At 39.1% G+C, this 21,087-nt stretch overlaps 1 protein-coding gene across 4 annotated transcripts in view; it reads right to left on the bottom strand.

Annotated features, from left to right (window-relative positions):
* stet (stem cell tumor) overlaps positions 1-21,087 on the bottom strand; it is a 230,120-nt gene that overhangs the window by 13,386 nt on the left and 195,647 nt on the right. For all 4 annotated transcript variants that reach the window (XR_014981797.1, XM_035888029.2, XM_085655013.1 and 1 more), the window contains one exon: positions 7,461-7,603. Coding sequence is in view for 3 of the 4 variants with exons in the window: in XM_035888029.2 (XP_035743922.2) it covers positions 7,461-7,603 (143 nt within the window). In the remaining variant the exon portion in view is untranslated. The remainder of the gene's footprint in view (positions 1-7,460; positions 7,604-21,087) is intronic.

Here is a 21,087-nt window from a genome sequence, read left to right as displayed (position 1 = left end):
GTATTTTTCTCTATGTTAGATGAGAAAAATGAAAACAGAGCTAGGAACATTTAGCAAAAAGATGTCAAGGGGTCGTACATTAGCCCAAGGGAAGATTAAAAGAGTTACCGCTTGACACGGAAGAAGGATTAAGGTGGATGAAAGAATTAAAAGGCGACGCTTTTGCGGAACGAGACAACGCGATAAACGAGATGTAATATACTTTTTTCGCACTCCGAAAGCGGAGATCTTCAATTTCTTAGCGATAGTCGACAAGATACCCTTGCTCATCGTCCTCGTTTGATATCGTTAGAACATACATATGTATATATTCGTGTGTCTATAAAGGATGGCTCATTTAAATAAGAATACACGAACATTTCACCCTGAAAAATGACGATACTTTAAAGATTAAATATAGAAATGGAGAAAAGAATAACTCTCTAACGTATAATATAATTTATATCTGTGGCTGACGATGCATATGTGTGTGTGTGTGTGTGTATGTATATATATGTACAATTTTATAAAATATGAAAGGTGAAATAAAATAGAAATGAAAAAAAAAAAAAAAAATAAAGAGAGAGAGAGAAATGAAAAACAGAGAAGAAAAAAGCACTCACGATCGATTGATTTTATTTCAGAATATTAGTGAAACAATCTGCTTGGACCGATTATAGAAGCATTGATTTATGGAATCAATTAAATCATGTCCGGATAGACGTATTTTCTTTTCGAGAGACATTTATAGCGTTAAATCATTTTATAAAACTAAACTCGACTTGGCGTATCTTAGATAGATACATTTGAAATGATTGCAATGATAAAAGAGAGAAGTATAAAATGAATAGGGAATGTAGTCGAGAAGCGGACGAATAGGGAAAAGTCGAAAGGGCGATGCTGTTAGTCCGAGATTCAGTCGACGAACCGTGTCTATCGGGCGAGAGAACGAAAAGAGGATAGTGGCTTGGAAACGCGTGAGAGGAAAATCCGAGCAATTATGCATCTTATCTCGCGAGTGAGCTAGAGAAAGTTTCTTTCCCAAGAGAACGAGAGAGAGAGAGAGAGAGAGAGAGAGAGAGAGAGAGAGAGAGAGAGAGAGAGAGAGAGAGAGAGAGAAACTTGGATATGTAGAAGAGATCTTAACTACTTATCCGGCATGTCGTACACTCGGGAGCGTGGAAAATCACAAAGATCTACTACACTATGCATATTCTAGTCTTACTATCGAATACTCAAATGAAATTCGTCAGAAATGAATACGATTCGACGAGAATAAATTTCGATTATTTCCAGCTAGTAAATTTTGATAGAACGAAATTCTAAATAATTCACATGCGTATTACCTACATTAATCGATATTAAATATTAGTCGTTCATTTGTAACTGTATTAAGCGATTTATTCTATATATTATTCGAATTTCCTACGAATTTCACTACTTTAAAATTATTTTATATTCATAATTTTATATATTAATAAATACAAGAGAGGGGGATTTTATATAGTAATAAGTACAATATAATATGTGAAAGTATAAAAGAAGTAAGTATAAAGACAATTTGCAAAGTTAAAGAGAAAATTCTTTCGTTCATATACTTTTGCTTCAACTAATTCAAACGTGTAATTACTTTCAGTAATCACTAGTACGACGGCTACTCGTACCTCCTTCTTTCTAAATTCAATCGCATGGTTGACTTTCGATGTGCAACTTGTTAGAAGTTTCTCAACCTTTCTTTCATTTTTTTTTTTTTTTTTTTTTTATCTTTTACGGTTGGAAAATAAAATAAAGTTTATTCGTAGGATCCAGCTGAAAATACAGATCTTTACTTTTTCTCTCTCTCTCTCTCTCTGTTTCTCTCAAAGTCCGTTTGTTGGAACGAGGCCCTAGGAAATAGGCAATTTGCATTGGCTATGAGTTTAAAGTGTAGTGTCGCTGCTATTTGTAAAATGCGGTCAACGAGAAAGCAATCACTCTTAAGGTCTCTCGTCGTTTCCCAATTGAATCGAACTTTTCTTCTTTCTTGCGAGATTTTTCATTGTAGCAGAAGCCAAATACTTTCAACAATATTATTCCATATAAAATAAAATATACTTTGAGAATAAATCGAACAATTATAATTTTATCGTTAACGAAGGAATTCATACGTTCGATTGATATCAGGATAATCTAGATTTCCAAACAAAATTCCCTAGAGAAATCGGAAAAATTTAGTTCATTATATTTTATTAAAAGAAACGATAAAAAAAGAGGAAAGTATGGAGGACTCTACAAATTCCAAATCGATTCGACGAAAGTACGCAATCGTTGAAATGGAGCACGCGCGCGCGGAAAAAAAGGCAACATTAAATCGCTCGAGCGTCGCATGCTAACCGTGAAAATGGTCGCATACACCGTCCATCCATTATCGCACAAATAAATCGGTAATCATATGAAACTCAAAGTCCGCTCGAACGCATTCAATGAGCGCGTCCATACGATCCTCATAGATTACGCACTAGTTAATTTTACTTTTAGAGGAACAAATCGTTTAGCTGCGAAAAATATCCGATATCTTTTATTTTTTATCACTTTTTGCACAATCAATCGGAAAAAGTGTTTCTATATTTCTAATATATATCCATATTGCGACGAGAGAAGTAGCTTTCATTTACGAGAGTTTACCGCAAATTATAGTTGGTATTAATACTTCGACTTTCTTTATAGATGGTAGATAATACATAAGTATTATATACTCAAATACGATGTTACATAATATATGAACACACGTCTCTCTCTCTCTCTCTCTTTTGCTTAGGAATACTCACGTACCAATGGTACATATACATACATAATATATCTATCGGCCAAACGAGGTATTATCATTTATTTCACTTGGCTCGTGCTAAAATTTAATTGTTAATTCATGCATAATTACGCGTCGGATCATAATAAAACTCTAGCTTGGAGCAGGAATTATCAACAATTAATGTAAATATGCGACTATAGGAAAATGGAGTGCATTAAGGAGGGGGGAGGGGGAGAAAGAAAGAAAAGAAGGAAACAGAAAGATGGGTGCCCGGAGGTATAGGAAGGGCTGCCTACTTTCCATGAAATAATTTTACCAATTCGAAGACGTCCAAGATATATCGGCATCGATTTGTAGTAAGTACGCAATCGTCGAAATGGAGCGTGGCAAAAGAAGGGTCTGTGAACCGGTGTTACCGATTCCTCCCCTTCTTCGGGGCCATCCCCATATGATATAAATGTTTATGTATAGTGCCTCTGTACATTATATAGTATACGAATAAAGTAAATGAGAATGCAAAATAGTAAGGGAATAGTAATGCAACCGATGGAAAAAAACCAACATTTATTTTCATATCGATAATGTCGATCGATTTTGAATTCAGAGAATTCAAAATAACTCGCGTTCGAGAACAACTGGTCTGGCTATTAATTAACGTCCAATTAAAATGTAATCGACGTAGTCGATCGAAAATCTTCGCGTGACTCGAACGCGTTTGTTTTCGATGCCCTCGTGAATTTTCTCGAGTTACCCTCGACATTGAAATCAACCTAATCCTGACGTTTAAAGTAATTAGAAAATGAAGATATTCGAGGAGAAGTGGATTGTAAGAATTATGTTATTTTCCCTCGAGTTTATCGGCCATACATGTTTCTCGTGATACAATCGAAATCGGAGATATTACGTAACTGAATTGGAGAGAGAGAGAGAGAGAGAGAGAGAGAGAGAGAGAGACTTGTAAAAATCCGATCGAACCGAATAACGGAGATAAACAAAGCTTTGTCGAAAATTTGTATCGGTCCGAGGAATCAAGTGGTCTAGACGAATTTAATCTCACGCCGATAATTAATTAAGGTATCGAAACTTTACCATTCGCCGAACAACGCTCGAGTTTTCAATATTGAAGTATTTTCGGTGTATACGTCACGGGATTTGAAATCGAAAAATACGAATTGGATGTCATTTTTTCATCAATTTTTTTTCTAGCGCATACGAGATTAATTATCGTATCATTAAATTAGCTTCAAGAGAATCCTTCGCGATCTATTTTTAGACACGCTTCTTTTTTTCTTTTTTTACATCGAAGAAATAATAAAAATAACAATAGATCTTAAATTTTGTTAAAATAGTTGTCCGATACGAGAAGAAAGAAAGATAGTTTCCCATTGTAATATGAGAAAGTTAAACAAGTTGGAGAAAGTCTTGAGGAAAAGTATCTAATAAGTATTAAAGGAAAAAGATCGAATAAGACATAGTACTCGCGGAAAGCTTCAGTGAAAGGCATTAATTCTTGAAACCGCATCGTAACCGATAGAAGCTCGGTAAGTTCGCCACAACCTGACGGCTAATTGCAAAGCATGCTGACTAAATCCAAGCTTTTCTCCTTTGGTTCTCGACGGTAGCAAGCCAGAGAAGGAGAGAGCCCTACTACCTTCAACGAGTAACGCGCGTTCCACTCTCGAACTGCTACTTTCACGAGCTCTACGCTCTTACTCACCCTCGCTATAATTTGTACGCTCGGTCTTAGTAGTAGACGAAGAAAGTTTTCGTCCGATGCGCGAGACTCGCTACGTCATTTTCGTCCTCGTTGCTACCGGTGGTCGAGAGAGACTCGCTTATATATACGCGGTAAACGTGGACTAGACGATATTAAAGGCAAGCTCCTGGCTCCATTTATGCGACATTAGAGACTTTCGTATAATGGCGACGAGGGAGGAGAAGGAAGAAGACAACGACGACGACGACGACGACGACGGTGGTGAGCAGCCCTTGTCGCGCATGCATAATGTTCAAGACTTGTATCAGGACGAGGAGGAAAAAATGAGAGACGAATAACTCGCAATAAAACTTATTATCAATTTCTCTCTCTCTCTCTCTCTCTCTCTCATATCACCTATCTTTTGAATAGATTTCCTAGCGCTATATTACAAACAAACTTTAGAAAAGCGTCTAATCGAGCCGTCGGAGTAGGGAAGAAGGATCTCGTTGTAGTAACCTTTGGTTTTCGTACGTGGGTATGTGCGCGTGATCCCTAAACAGAAAGGAGAAGAGAAAGAGGAATACCTTCCGCGAAATTTACGACAAACATTAAAGTCAAGCGCCTAGAGGTGGAGGACTTTGGACAAACTTTTCAACATTACCAAAGCGCACTTTCAAAATATCTGTAAAACGTATCTCTTTACTCTAATCCCCTGTCTTCTCTTACCGCCATCGCACCTTCCAGATCCTTTCTTTGTAGAAGGTTGTATCGGAAATTCGGCTGATACTAATATGCATATAATTAAAAACTCATGATATAATGATTAAAGGGAAATGAGTTATCGGTAGCTAGGAAAATTTAAACATGTCGACGTTAAGTTCCATTAATGGCAACGTTATGCCGCGTTATCAGAAAATTAACACGTTAATTAAATACAACTTCTGACTTCTTGGTCAAAGTAAAGAACGATCGCTATCGCTGAATTAATATAATACGAAAGACGATTTTTTCACGATAAAAAAAAAAGGAAGAAAAAAAAAAGGAAAAAAAAGAAAAAAAAAAAAAAAGAAAAAAAAAAAAAGAAAAAAAAGAGAGATCAATTTTGCACCGCCCGAAATTCATACGAGCCGATATTCCATCGTAGAATTACAAAGCGTTCTTTTCGAGATCTTGGATCAATAGAGGACGAAGAGGGACATAGAAATTGCAAAGAGAGAAAATGAGAGGAAAAAAGAGAAAATGGAAGGCGTCCTTTTTCGACGTTGCTCTCGTAGCGTGAACTCGGCGATACCATTGTCCGATCTGGATTCTATGTGCCACGTTGGCTTCCTGCAATTACCGCGATTGTCTCGATTTTTCCTTTACTTCCGCCTTTCTCACAGCCATTGCCTACTACCTACTTCGTTCTTCTCCCTTTGTTACCGAGAAGCACTGGTCATTTCGTTCGCCGATATGTTACAACGTTTTAGAATTCGTTTCATCTTATTAATTAGCATACACACGCACGCTCGCGCATTCACAGATAATTAATTCTTTTTTGTTCCGTATTTTATTTTCAATGCTTCATTACAAACGTTTTCTATTGATTAATTATTCATTTGTTATCGATATCAATATAACATATCTTTTATTTTCCATTGGGTATAGAACGTCGTCAATCGATATATCTTTCGTTATATTCCAAAGGAAAGATATACGTCGGAGTTGATCGTGACACGTTTCAAATGAAACGTCGAGTTTGACTTGACATAGAATACCAAAGGGTTACATAATGATTTTATATCAGGAGGGACTGGTATGGAGAAAGAGAAGGAAGTCATGAAAGGGCTAAAGAGAGAAAAGCGGAAAGGTGCTCGCGCGGCGTGGAAAATGCTGGGTCACTCTTATCGCTGCTTCCATACGCACGTAGGGAAAACGGTCGCCTTATCTGGCGTTTCCATGAATAATTTAGAGAGCTTCGTGCTGAAAACTTTTGTACCGGTCTCGCGCTCTTCGCGCGAGTATGCAAGAGAACGCGAGAAAATGAGAGAGAGAGAGAGAGAGAGAGAGAGAGAGAGAGAGAGAGAGAGAGAGAGAGAGAGAGAGATACAAAAGAGGAAAAACCACCGACATAGCATGGCAAGTCGTGCGAGGAGAGGCGAAATGCGAGCGAAAGAAGGAAAACGCTTCGCGAGAAAATAGGTACCACAGTGCGCGCGCGCGCGCGTGCACGAACACACACACACACACACACATACACGCACACACCCCGAACAGAGCGAGAGAGAGAGAGAGAGAGAGAGAGAGAGAGAGAGAGAAAAAATAGGGAAAATGGGAGAGACCGGCCATTTTCTATTGTCAGAGAAGGTGAGCGTGCCGGTACACTTATGTAATGTCATTCCCCTTGTTCGGGGAAAATTCAATCGATTCTGCAACGCCAGCTTCGCGAAGCACAGGAGGGAGAATGGAGAAAGGTTTGAAAACGACACGAGTATCGCGTTTCTCTGATTAATGTCCGATTACCGTTGAATGAACAAAATGAAATTGCGAGGAAACAAAGCGACAATAATTAACGATATATCGAAAAATATTTTTCTTTTATTTATCGAAGTTGATACAGTCAAGGAGGAGAACTGAAATAGGAATGAATTTCGAACGAAATATTTTTGATGTGAAACTTTTACGCAGCAAGCAAGCCAGTCTCGAGTGTCAGGGAATCGTATCGATGTTAAATAAATTACCCGATCTCCAGGAGGGCCCTTTAAAGCGTTTTCATGAACGACTATCTCTCGTTGAGCGTCGCTCTTGTAATGCCATCCTCTATTTTAAACTATCACTCTCTTTCTCTTTCTCTCTCTCTCTCTCTCTCTCTCTCTCTCTCTCTCTCTCTCTCTCTCTCTCTCGCTTAAAGCTTTTTGCGAACGGTCGAGTAACGCTTCTCGTTACGTTATAGTACTTTTGGGGGAGAAAGAGGAAGATGTAGGGTCGATTCGAGAAAGGTTTTAAAAGACTTACCCAGCATGAAGGAACATATAGAAGGCGAACCTCCAAAGCTCGAGGCGTTTGTCCGGCCTGTAGATGAAGACACTGTCGATCGGTACTGGACCCGAGGGATTCACCTCGCCCTTTGCTACGGTGTAATAAGTGAAGAAGCCCAACTGAAAATAGAGAGAAAAAAAATAAAAAGGAGAATGCATTGGATGATTTCGATGAGGCTTTGGAAACTTTTCAAAAGTTTTCCCTTCATTTTAAACGTCTGTAAAATTTGATTTTAACTCGAACATCGATATGCGCGATTCCAAATTTTACAATTTCATGGTTCGACGCCTCTTCATTTTCAGAGTGTCTTATACAAAAGTATCGAGTATCGATTCGAGAATAAATATTTTTCAGCGATAATATAATACATATATAATATATCGTAATAAAACTCGTGTCGTAACTCCTGCTCGCTCTCCCTCCTTCCAATCACTCCCCATTCACCATTCATAGAATTGTATCTGTACGAGTTATAAATGTCCTTCGTTCTTGTGCGTGGACACGCGTTTCTTCCGTGAAAACTGGTACGCTTCCGTTCGGCACACGAATTCATCCGTTCACTTTTATAAATATGCATATGCCGCGTCATTTCTGCTTTTATTATGATAAACGAATTATCTTTTTGTACTAGACGGAAAGAGTAACTTTTTATTGTGGTTATGCATATGGTCGCGAAAGGAGCGAATAAAAATTACGTAACTCTGCACGTGAATTTTCTCTGCGAAATCGAAAGGAAATTATTCATTATGCTCCGCGTTCTCTTTTTTTCTTTTCTTTGAAATCATTGTCTGATACTCGTCAGCTCCTTTCTCTCTCTCTCTCTCTCTCGCCTTTCGAAAGAAGAATTCGTCGACGATAGAGCGTCGAACTTGTTCTCTCCTCTCCTCTCCACTCCACTCCACTTCACCTTTCCTTCCCGTGGAAATCCAATGTGCAGCGACGAACGAAATTGCCATGTTAATTAGGACATTCCGCTCGGCGGAAAAACGTGCCGGTGGAACGCACGATTAAGCGCGGTGCGTTTACCAAGGGAACGTGACGCGGATCGCCAATGAAACGTGAGCCGAACGAAATTTCATTCGGTCGTCCTTTGTAATCTAAAAAAAAAAAGGAAAAAAAAAAAAAAGAAAAAAAAAGAAAGGAAGAAAAAAAGAAGAGGGGAAATAAAAAAAAAAATGAAAAAAGAGGAAAGGAACTGAGGACTGTTAATTGACATTCGCGAGTACGTCTTCCGTGAAAATAAAACGACGCACGTTCCTATTCGCTCACGAGCGCGCGCAAGCGACATAGCTATGCATATCCTCGCTCTCTGGATTGCGTCTCCTTCTTTTTCACGAGAAATTCGAACGATCGACGACGAGCAGCCTTATTTCCTTATTCACCTTCCTCTTCTTCCTTCTTCTACTCTTACTAGTCTTCCATTGCACGAAGTAGAGGAGAACGTACACCCTCGGCTCTCGAACAGAGCTTTCTCTCTCTCTCTCTCTCTCTCTCTCTCTCTCTCTCTCTCTCTCTCTCTCTCTCTCTCTTTCCCTCTCTCGGTACGGCACAAATATTTCTTCTTTTGCATATCGAGCGAGCAAGCGAGGAAGCGTGCACGACCATTTGCATTCCTCTGTGTCTTCCACCCTTTCCTTCTTTTTCCGTTTCTTTCAACTCTTTTCCCCTCTTCCCTCTTTTATCGCCATCTTTTTCTTCCTTCGATAGAAGATGTTTCCATTCTCGAGGAGTTACGTGCCTTCGCTCGATTCGAAGCGTTACCTTCTTTTTTCTTCTTTTTCTTCTTCTTGTTATCCATCCAACGACACGAAACCTGTCCCGTAACGATATCTCGCGAATTTTTCTGCCTTTATCGCATTTGAGCGCAGGAAATTATTTATCCCTTTGATATAAACGCAGAGGTAAATGCATGTTCGTGATATGCTTCCCTATGCTTTTTCTTTTTTCCAATATTATCTTTGGAATCAGCAGTAAGCTGCAAATAATTCATTTCTCTATGAATGTAGTGTTGTATGTGTTTCGATCGTATAACAGTGACAATCCGCTTCGATTACGAAAAATAATAGCGTGTGAGATTAACGAAAGGGTATATTGGCGATAAGTGAAATAATTGAAAAGGATTGAAAAAAAAAAAAAAAAAAAAAAAAAGAAAAATAAAAAAAAACAAGAGAGAGAAAAGAGAAAGGATAAAAAGATAAAAAAGAAAAAAATAGAAAGGAAAAAAAAGACAGTCGACGATATAATCCGCGTTAAATCTAGCAAAATCATGGCGGCGACATTAAAGAGACCATCAAATTTAGTGTTGTACCTATGATGGAGTATGCCGATGGAAGAGGAGGATGAGGCATTTAAACCGTGCCATCCACATGGATATATTTTATCACGTGGAAAAACAATACGCCTATCCATGCTTCGCTACTATTCTTAGCAGAAGGCAATGTCTACGACGCGACGATATTGCGAGCGTTGATTTATATCGGCCATTTGGGCTCGACTAAGAAAAGAGGGAGAGAGAGAGAGAGAGAGAGAGAGAGAGAGAGAGAGAGATCGAGGGAAGAATGAGAGTGTACAAGAGAGAGGTAGGGAAAAGAGGTTGGAGAAATCTCGTACGACACTGGCACATTACGTTCGCTTAACAATCGGGATCATTATGACGTAATAAACATCCTTGGCCATCACCGAGTTACTTTTTTCTTTTCTACGTTGCTTCTAAACGTAAAAGAAAAAGGATCTGTTGTATTTTGCAGAGCTCGAAATAACGAGGTCAACCATTCCCTTTGACGTACCTAAGTTAGTTCGATGTACGATTCTCTGGATTATATAGAACCCTCAAAGACAATTTATGCTTTTCTTCTTTCCTTTATTTTTTCTTTTTTCTTCTTTTTTCTTTTTTTTTTTTTTTTTTATTATTTCAATCCATTTATTTCATATATGCACGAATGTATACGTCTATGCATAAATATTTATCGAAATAAATGGACATTTATTCGATTTTTAAAGATTATTAATGCATAATATTTCAGCATGCAAGTCTGTCGTAGCAAACGATTCAATTTTTTTACAAAAAAGAAAAAAAAAAAAAAAAAAAAAATTGAAAATGTCCGTCAAGGTTTTTAAAAAATTTACATTTTTCCTTTCGCAAAACTCTCCCTCCCTCGCTCTTGTTATATTTATTTTTCTACCTTCGTCTTTCTTTTTTAGTTGCCAGCCGCGTAGTGGTAAGTGTATTTTAACCATGAGAGGACGAGCGCACCCTTATTAAGCTTCATTTGCTGGTACTTTGGCTAATTGCTTCATTTCTTTCGCATCAACTTCTCTTCCCATACAGTTTCCTTCGGAACGACCAGGCATCTTTTCTGAATTTCTAAATAGAATGTATGTAGAACAGAAGGTATGCACTTTATTCGTAGATATTAATGGTATATATTTATATCTACGCGTTCGCTCGATATTTCAGTTTCTTTCAGTATTATTTCCACGTTAATGCTCCAGTGAATAATTAAAAATTGTCAAAATCAGTTTTCTCGACAGGGTAATTTCGTAAGAAAAAATGATTTCACAATGACGAGTTAATTTCTACTGGCATAAAGTGTTTCATTTGGTCTTTTTCTTAACGGGAATGATGAATGAATTTTAGCATCTTACGTTGCTACTATTAGTACTCGTGTACTTTGACTAATTACTTCGTTTTCCTCTTGGCTTGGCTTCCCTAATTTCCTCATTCCAGCGTGCAATAAACGTCTATTCAACAGAGGACTTCTATCGACACTTCATAATTTCAACGAATTACGTATGTCATTGAAAACTTTTCCGAGTTTAAGAGAGGAACGAAGTCTCGTTGACCGTCGAGCGGAAAACATAAATGACTTACCTACGTGAAAGGCACGTTTGCATTTAGAAAAACTTTTCCGATGGAAATAATTAACGAATTCGTTTTAAACGAATAACATATATTACATATTTCGATATCCGGTGTAGATCGTTAAAGCTTGCATGCGGATTAATTTTAACGATTCGATTAATCCCAACACAAGTTTCGGTCGATAGAGTTTTCATTTTCTCCCTCTCCCCTCTCCCCCCGCCTCTCTCTTTCTAGACTTATTAAAAGGTAAGCGAATACCAGTGGATCGTTAATTTCCAAGTAATCTTTTTGTCGAGGAATTTTCGAGGACGAGAAAAGGTACGACTCGTAGTTGATTCACGGAGAATAGAATTGGTTGTATCTGAATTTGAAAATTCCACCGTAGCTCCGTCCTCTCTTCTTTCTCCGTAAGAAGAGTATGCGTGCGTGCGAACGAGCGCGCATGTATAGCTGCGCAGCGCATAGAATGCAGGGATTACGGTCGTCGCGGGTGCTCTTGCACATTCTCCTATCTCGAAACACATGTTCCGAGTCACGATTCGTCCGCCTAGAGTAATTAACCCGAATCTGAGTCTGCGTTCATCTCCTTCCCTTTCTCTTTCTCGAAGAGTGCGCACCCGTTTTCGACGAGAGAAAGAGAACGAGAAAGAGAAAGAGACGACGACGACGACGACGACGACGACGACGACGACGACGACGATGTTCTAACGCTACAGAGAATTTGAAACTTTCGAGTAAAGACATTGCTGCTTGCGCACTACTCCGAAACAAAACAGGCAAGTATTTCTGAATTTCGAGCACGACCCGAACGACTACCTCTCCGTCGTGATTTGGGACCTCGAAAACTTCTCCATAATGTGGGAGGGTGCAGGCTAGAACGCGACAACGGGACGATATTATGTCGCGCGATTTCGCGCATTAGAACGATTAAATAACGATTATAATTGTGCCTTGAATCAGTTTGAAGAGCACGAGAGAGTGAAAGAGAGAGAGAGAGAGAGAGAGAGAGAGAGAGAGAGAGAGAGAGAGAGAGAGAGAGAGAGAGAGAGAGAGAGAGAGAGAGAGAGAGAGAGAGAGAGAGAGAGAGAGAGAGAGAGAGAGAGAGAGAGAGAGAGAGAGAGAGAGAGAGAGAGAGAGAGAACAAGAGAGGTACTTTAATAAGTATCGAACACGTGTGCGTTGTGTTAGAACGCCACGTTACAATTTCTCTTCGTATACTATCATATATACATAGGTATATCTACGTATTCAGTTCGTCGAGCATAATAATTCGATACAATTTCATGGCATAACGATTATCTATCTTAACGTAAACGTGGATAGTCCATGGTACAATGTATGTACGCTTTCAACTCAGGACTTTACAACGAATCAAATGCAGAAGCGTAGCGGAAATGAGAAAGGAAATACAGACATTTTCGAAAAGAGAATAAAAAAACTGATCGTAATTTAATAGAAGGAGAAAATGTCTAACTTTTATTTTTTATACCTATTTCTTTTTACTCCAAATCCGTCACTCTTCTATAGAATTTTTGAAAGCCGGTATAAACTCAAAGAATTCTAATATAAAGCTTGGTAAAAGTGAAAAACTAAAATCGTAAAATGTTGTGTGTTACTAACTCTCTGCGCGTATTCCGTGTACAAACAAACACAAACGGAACGACACATCATACACGAAGGTGTTATTTTCTTTACTCTTTGTTCTTAGAACGCGTTTGCTTTGTCAAGAAACCGCGATGGGATTTCTTTTATCCGGCGGCTTAACACCTCGACGCATTCGGACCGCATCTTTCTACAGCATTTACTTATTGTTGGTGGCTTTCACGCGCGGAAAGCACAAAATTCTGGTGGCGTGTCCTTTCAATGCGCCCTCTCCTTACCAAGAGACTGTTAAAAACAAATTTGTTTTCCTCATACTTCATTTATTTTTCGTTTTCTTGCATTATATCCAAGAACTAGAGAAAGAATGGAAAAGAAAGATATATATATATATATATATATATACAGATCTTGTTCCATGCTACGCGTACACGTGAAAATGCAAATTATAAGCAGTGTATCTCTAATGCTTTAGAAATCGCGATTTTATTTTCTCTCTCTCTCTCTTCGTTCTATATTTTTTCCTTTTTCTTTTATACTACTTCCTTTTTTTATTATCTACTTTTCTCTTCTTGTTCCATTACGTCTGAGAAAAAAGAATAAAAGATGAGAGAGAGAGAGAGAGAGATAAAAAGAAATAATAAAGAACAGGTCATTTTCGACATAAAAAATATTATTTCTACTCACATTTTTTCCTCTCTTTTTTTTCCCTTATTTCAAAACCTCTTACACCCAGACAATTTTGCAACATTACCGACTTTAGATGGAACTACGTTTGTTATCGCATCAACCAATTTTTTCCAACGAACGTTTGCATTATCATCATCATCATCATCATCATTTCTATTATTATTATTATTATTATTATTATTATTATTATTATTATTATTATTATTATTATTATTAATCTCGTTTGTCTATTCTTTTGTAAACTTTTAATCATAATATTAGAAGTTATAGTAAAAGCTGTTCACGAAGGGGGAGGGGGAGGAGAAGATATAGATCATTCATTGCATTCGCGATCACTATCACGCTATGAGATAGTAGCCTGTTTTCTCGACGGTGTCGCGAGAATCTTTGCGTGGATTTGTAAGCCACAAATGAAATGAAAGAGGAAGCAAGTACGAACGAATAAAGGGGAGAGAGAGAGATAGTGGAAAGGGGCAGAGGATGGAACTAATTTATTAAAGCTCTTTAGAAACGAATGAAACAAAACGAGAGGATGAGAGAGAGAGAAAGGCAGGATCATCGAAAGAGAAAAGAAAGAGACGAAATAATGGGCCAAGCGAGATTAAAAGGAAGATTAATTAATTAGACGGTTCGTGCGGTTGAAGGTACTTTGAAAATGAACGAATGGGCCAAAATAGCGTTACAATGCTTACCACAACGTGGATAAAAATCGCGTGGAGGGAAAAGTCCCATCGCGACGTGACGGCAACTAAAGCAAAAAAAGAAAAAAGAAAAAAAAAAAAAAAAGGGAGAGGAGGAGCTTTTTGTGAGTGCCCGTGTCGTCGTTGGGAGCTACGTGTCTGAAATTTTGTCGATAAAAAGAACGTGGTTGCGTCCACATGCGTGCGTCGTCGGTGCGTGAGTCTCTCGAGTATAGAGAAACATGAGAGAAACATCTCGGAAACGTTTAATCGAATTAATGTCTCATTAACCAAGGAACTAAATAAACCCTCGATATATTCCCTTGGCATGTCGAAAGAGAGAAAAGATAAAAAGGTAGAGAGACTGGGCTGGAGATGGGGAGAAGAGGAGTAAGAGACTCGAATAACTCCACAATCTTACGATCGCCTTAAGTCGCCGACGAAGTTTAATGAATTTTAACGCGGAACGACGATGACGTAACTAAAGACCTATCTCGGAATTACATTAAAGTTCGGCCGCGCTCTCGATGAATTTTAATCAGGGGGAACGATCCGGTAGCCGCCGGACGATCAAATAATAAATACTCTTCGATATCGTTGAATCCGTTGAGTCCAATTATTTCGAGATATGATATACGCATAAAGAGGAGCTTGCAAAAAGGGAATCTGCTATTCACCATCGGGAAACTGAATTATGCGGAGTACTCATAAACTTCCTATCTAGTTTGGTAAAATAATTCAATTCATTTGTTTCCATTTTGGGTACAAATCAGAACGAGCGTAGAAATGAACATGGCATGATGTTAACGTTGCGCACATGTACGAGTGCAACGATAGGAATGCAACATAACCAGTGAGTGAGAGAAAGTTTTAACATGCCGATATATTATTAAGACAATAGAGGGATATACAAAACAATCGTTGAAAAAATACAAAAAAGAAATCCATGAACGATGAAGTAAAAAATCATCAAAGGTATATATTAAATAAAAGTTAAAAGCTTTTAAAGAGTTTCCTTTAATGCTATATTCGTAGAGATAATGATGAAACGCAGGTTGAATTAAATAATTTTAATTATTCAATGAAAATACGTAATATAACAATTTACGAATTTATAATTAAATTTCATATATCTTTTTACTTAATTTTATAAAAACGATTTTACAAACATCGCATATAACCCGGAAAGTTAGCGAAGAACAAAGAGCGAGATCGTTTTTAGAAGGTAGAAAGGAAAAAGGTGCTCGCAGTGCCTCCAGCAAGATTAAAGGGGATGATTAATTAATTATGTAACTAATTAGTTAACTACGACGATCGCTAGCTAAAAGAGCGAACGAACGAGGACTCTTGAAAGAGAGCAGTCGTGGTGAAAGAGAGCATCGAGAAACGGAAGATAGGACGAAGGGCGAAAGGGATGACAAGGGATGATAAGAGAGACGGGACGACGGTAAAGTGGCATCTTTTAAGTGAAGTTCCGTGTATTTACCGGCCGAGACGCTGCTAGATTTAAGTATCGAAGCATCGCGATATCGAGAGAGGGACATTCCTTTCCCTTGCGACTATTTCGTATTTACTTTGGAAGGAAAGAGGAGAAGCACGCTTTGGGGAGATGACTCTGATTGAAAATACAGAAGCACGATATCTCAATGGATCGTCGTCTGTTTTACAATTATCTAAACGTACGCGATACGCCTTGATTGTTCAATAAAAAAAAAAAAAAAAAAAAAAAAAAAAAAAAAAAAAAAAAAAAAAAAGGCTCGAAAACAATTTAAAATTACGTTTAATTAATTGACAATTTTCATTGCGAAAAACGCTTCTCGTTTCAAGGTGTGTTTTGGGGGAGGATCTCAAGTATCCATTCATTTAAAATATCTTTTAATTCGATGACGAAAGAGGAGAAACGAAAGGATGTCAAGTGTTGGAAAAAGAACGGAGGAGAGCTTTAACGGAGTACTTTATTTCCTGCATTGTAATTAAGAAAGGCCTCCCGCGTATGATAGTGGAAGTACTCGTTCGATTTAATTGTCCCCGGTGTCCTCTAAAACTGGACGGTGAGTCTATCCTCCTCGGACCTTTAAACATTCTTTTAACGTAGATACCGTCTTTCCGTTAAGCTAAGCCAGATTTTAATCACTTTCGGATGCTAATGCGGGATTTAAATGATTATTTTCATTATATTATCTCTACAATAGAAAGAATTTTCTCTTTTCTCCCTTTTTCCCTTTTTTTCCTCTGCTATTAAGCAGAAGCGAAATTCAGAGAGACGAAGAGAAAAAAAAACGTTAAGAGACATTACGCTTTTTACGCAAGAGGAGGAGGAGGAGGAGGAGGAGGAGGAGGAGGAGGAGGAGGAGGAGGAGGAGAAAAAGAAAGAGCAAGTTAAAAATAAATCATGTCCGAGTATCGTGTTCTTTAAATGAATACGAAATGTGAAATAAAAGGAAAAGTTTTCTCTTTTAGTATATTCTTTAAAAGAACGCCAAATTAGTCTATTTTAGTAGAATGAATTTTGATACGAATTCGGGATCGTTTCGTATGAATACACAGAGAGATTATAAAATTGTCTACCCACGTATCTATAAATACCGAAGCATTACGAATATCTATAGCAAAGCGCGAGCGAATCAAACTTTAATCCATTTTTTGCTTTACTCTCTTAACGCCTCGTCTTCGCTCTCCTCTTCCTTTTCATCCACCACGTCTTCGTCGTCGTCGTCGTCGTCGTCGACGTCGTCGATAGCAAAAAGCCTCTTTCACGCTCTACGATCCTTCGCCATCTTTCCCGGCTTAGGTGCTTTTTGTCGCCCGCTCGCTGGAGAAAACGGATGGACTCCGATAATACGAAAACCTATGTGGATCTATTCTCCTTTGCGAATAAGTCGAGGAAAGTTCCATCGACGTTGTCCGTAATATCGATCGAATCCACCAAAATGTATCATTCTTATCTTCGTCTAAGCATCCCACTACTTTTCTTCCCCTCTTTTAACTCCTCCCTCCTTCCTCCTCCCACTCGAAATATTTCTTTTTATTATTTTTCACGCGAAAATGTCCTTCTACGAAAGATTCCTTCTCGCTTTCAACTTATCGCACCAAACAAGAAAACAGAACGTTAAAAGGTACCGGGAGATTTATCGTCGTCGGGTATAATATTATTAGATATGCAAATGAAAGCATTGAAAGGCTCTAATGAACTTCCGCGAGTTGTAACGGACTTGAAAAAAGAAAAAAAAAAAAAAAATAGAATAAAGAAGTTGGCGAGGAGCGTGGGGTGATAGCCAAGGATACCGACTTGACTGTGGTCTCTCGATTGAGAGAAGACACGGAAACGAAAATTTTATCCACGTTCGAAAGAGAATAACGGAGATGAAGAGCGGACAGAAGGAAGGAAGGAAGGAAGGAATCGCCTTTAGAATTCGATGGCAAAAGTTCTAGCGTAGAATCCGAGGTGAATGATAAAAATATCGGCTCATAAATCCACCCTTTGATTACATACCGATTGCCTTTCGAATATCGAACATTCCATCTTTCTCTTCCTCTATGATTAATCTGTATAAAAGGAAGGAAGAGGTGGGTGGATAGGAAGAAGGGTGGGTGGGAGGTAAGAGAAGAAACTACGTCTCCATGTTTTCCTCCAAGAGTTTCCTTCGAGTTTAGAAATCCCTGTCGTGGAGAAACCTACGCTCGTTCTCGCTCGTATTCGGAGTGTCGCGACGAGCGAAAATATCGATTCGAATTCCTAGCCGTTTTTCCACGACTATTTCGACTACCCCGGGCCATATTCGCAAAGCTTAAGCTCCGATGGAGGGTATGAGAGAGAGAGAGAGTATGAGAGAGCTAGTCGCGGGGTGGAGGGAATGAAAATTATTTCTACGCCTTCTTGGGTATTCTCGTAGTTCGTTCTCCCTGCCTCCTCCTACTCTCTCTCTCTCTCTCTCTCTCTCTCTTTCGCATATTCGTTTTTCTCCAAACGTTCCGCGCACCTCGTAAACTAGTCCGAAACGTTCGACGATTTACTGTAACTGCGGCTTTCGTCCTGCCTCGTTTCGTATTTTCCTATTCGATGTAGAAAATATTAAGCGTAAAGTATCGCCGATACATCATCGTCGGAATTTATCGAACAATTCGATCAAATTGCTCGACGATTTATTTAAAATTACTTAAAATTGATAGTAATAATAATAATAATAAAGAATAGTAATACATGTTTCATATTACTTTCAGCCAAGTTAAAGGATCAGTTATTTCAATTCTGGAAACGATAATTCCAGACTTTACACCTTCGCAAAGTCCAATAATTTCCTCTCAGCGACTAATCATCAGTCGTCTTTTCCGCGCTTTTATCGAGAATCGATGAGAAAAATTTTATCGCGGGACATCGCGAGACGACGTCTCGTATCGTGCGGAATAAACTTTTGTAATTAGCGTTTGCCGGTGGATCGTTAGAAAGATCGTCGAGGAGCGTTTTACCGTGTCTGATTTATGCCCTGGCGTGACTACCGAACGTCGGAGAGCGCTCCGAAGTAGTAAAGGTCGCGATATAATCGGTCATCGTTGTAAGCATCGTGTGCCAGCCAGCCAGCCAGCCAGCCAGCCAGCCAGCGAACGACAGCAGCAATTATCTGATTATTTACTTTTGATCCGAACGTACTTCATTGCACTATAGCACGGCAGTCGGATCACGAAGAGGAATCGATATGCAGAAAAAATATTGGACGATCTTGTTTACAAGAGCGACGAAACACACAAGGCGAAAGCGTACACATCTACTTGTGTATTTGTTACATAGTTGGCCATGTGTTGGAATGCATATCGGCAACGAGTCGCGTATCGAAAATTAATCTGTCCGCGCTTGCCACCGTTCTTATAGAATAAAAAAATATTTGCTCGGCATAAACTACTAGCCCGTAGAGTAGTATATGGTACAAGAGCGAGCGAACGCGCACGGTCCCAAACTTTTTTCCTAACTCTTTTTCTTCTCTCTTTCTCTCTCACTTTTTCATCGGTATTTTGTTGTACGAGACGCGCAGAGTTCAAATTTTGTTTTCAGTCTCTTCGCACCGGATGAAAATCGATGGATGACCGTGTGTAACGGTACTATTTTTGTCCTGCGCGTTGCATGCAAATTTTTGTCGGCCCACAAATTTTCCACGGAGTCGATATCTCTTTTTTCACTCGCGTCACTCCTCCCCGTGTATTCGTTTATTCGCAAACCGCGAATTCCAAATCAAAAAACTTGCTGGCGCGTCGAGCGACGTTTAATGCGAATATACGTAATTTATACTTAGTTTCTTAGTTAGGGGTAGAGATTCCCTTTTATCGACAATCAGGGGGTTTGACCGGACAAATGTTATAGTAATCGTGCGTAAGGTGGTCCTCTTAATTATCTATAACAAACGTAAAATCTTAATTAACCGAACGATCTTAAGATATATATTTAACAGTGGCAGGATTAAACTAGAAAGCGGATATACCGCGTCAGTGGCACGCGTCAACAGGCTTTGCCTCGGACAATTAATTACTGTCTCCGGTAATGAGTCGCGTAACGACGAGTAGAGGCAGGCTAGAGGGAATCAGCCGTTATCGAACGTGGCAGAGTGGTGGTGCGCGCGTAGTTCGACGAGTTTCGGTAACGAAGAGAAATTCGTTATCGGCGAACCCAGCCACGGGGTCCGAGCCCTCTAAACTTACATTTTGTTTACTTCATCTTTTCAGGCGGAACGTTTAATCTAGGGGAAGTAGCCGGAGACGTTCTTGTCGTTACACCGAGAACAAAATTACCATGAAGGGTCCTATCTACCTCTGTAAAGCTTTTGATTTATCTGCGAAACTAACAAACTTGCTGAGCGTTAAAAATCTTTATATTTCTTTTTTTCTTAACGGCATGCACACGAGTAAGGAATATATTATCAAATTCTATATTTTATTGGTTTTCTTCCTTTCATTTTTCCGCTATCCGTTAATTCACCTAGGAATTTTGTGTTTTAAAATTCTACCATCTCGCTGAAACAACGTTATTATTTAAAAATGCCATTTCCCATTTGACAGCATATCCCAGCTTAACATCCCCCCATCTCTCTCTCTCTCTCTCTTTCTCTTACATGGATTCGCTCGATGGAGTAGTTTCGTGCTGCGAAAATGGATGGACCATCCATCCCTCGTGAGAGGATGCTTTCGTTTGGATCAAAAGCAATAATAACGGGTTACCGAGAAAAGGTCTTGAAGAGAACGAATAGAATAGACACGCCTACCGTTATATCTCTCTTACCCTTTCTCTTTGCATGACCGCGGTGGTATTCGTAAGCATCGTTCGCAGTCGAGGCCACCGGGCAACGGTTTAACGCGATCCCGTGCAAATTTGTATGCGGCCAAGTTTATATGGTACCCCGGCCGAGCGTTAGTTTCACCCCCCGGCCTCGCATCCACCTCCCGGCGTTTACCCCTTGCTGGGTCAACATGCAGTCCCAAAGAGAACATATAAAGGTACACGTGCGTTTGTCCCGTACGAGAGAGTTTACACGGATACGCAATCTAACGATATGTATGAGTCTACACACCTACGTACGAGCCAGCCGCGCATTTATCTTACGATGCGCGAGTGTGCGTATTCTCTGTGCGATTCCTTAACGTTGCCTGGTAACGTATGTAGTATGTATATATGTTTTATGTCTATGTGAAAGATACAAGTAGGTAGGTACGTACATATGTATGGATATACATTAGCGGACATACGAGCGCGCTTAAACACGACGAACGCTTCCGCCAACGATACCAA

Source organism: Vespa mandarinia, chromosome 2 (genome assembly GCF_050613455.1).
Source record: "Vespa mandarinia isolate Hongniang chromosome 2, ASM5061345v1, whole genome shotgun sequence".
Lineage (NCBI taxonomy): Eukaryota > Metazoa > Arthropoda > Insecta > Hymenoptera > Vespidae > Vespa > Vespa mandarinia.
Note: the sequence above shows the minus strand (reverse complement) of the source record. Positions and strands in the feature narration are given on the sequence as shown.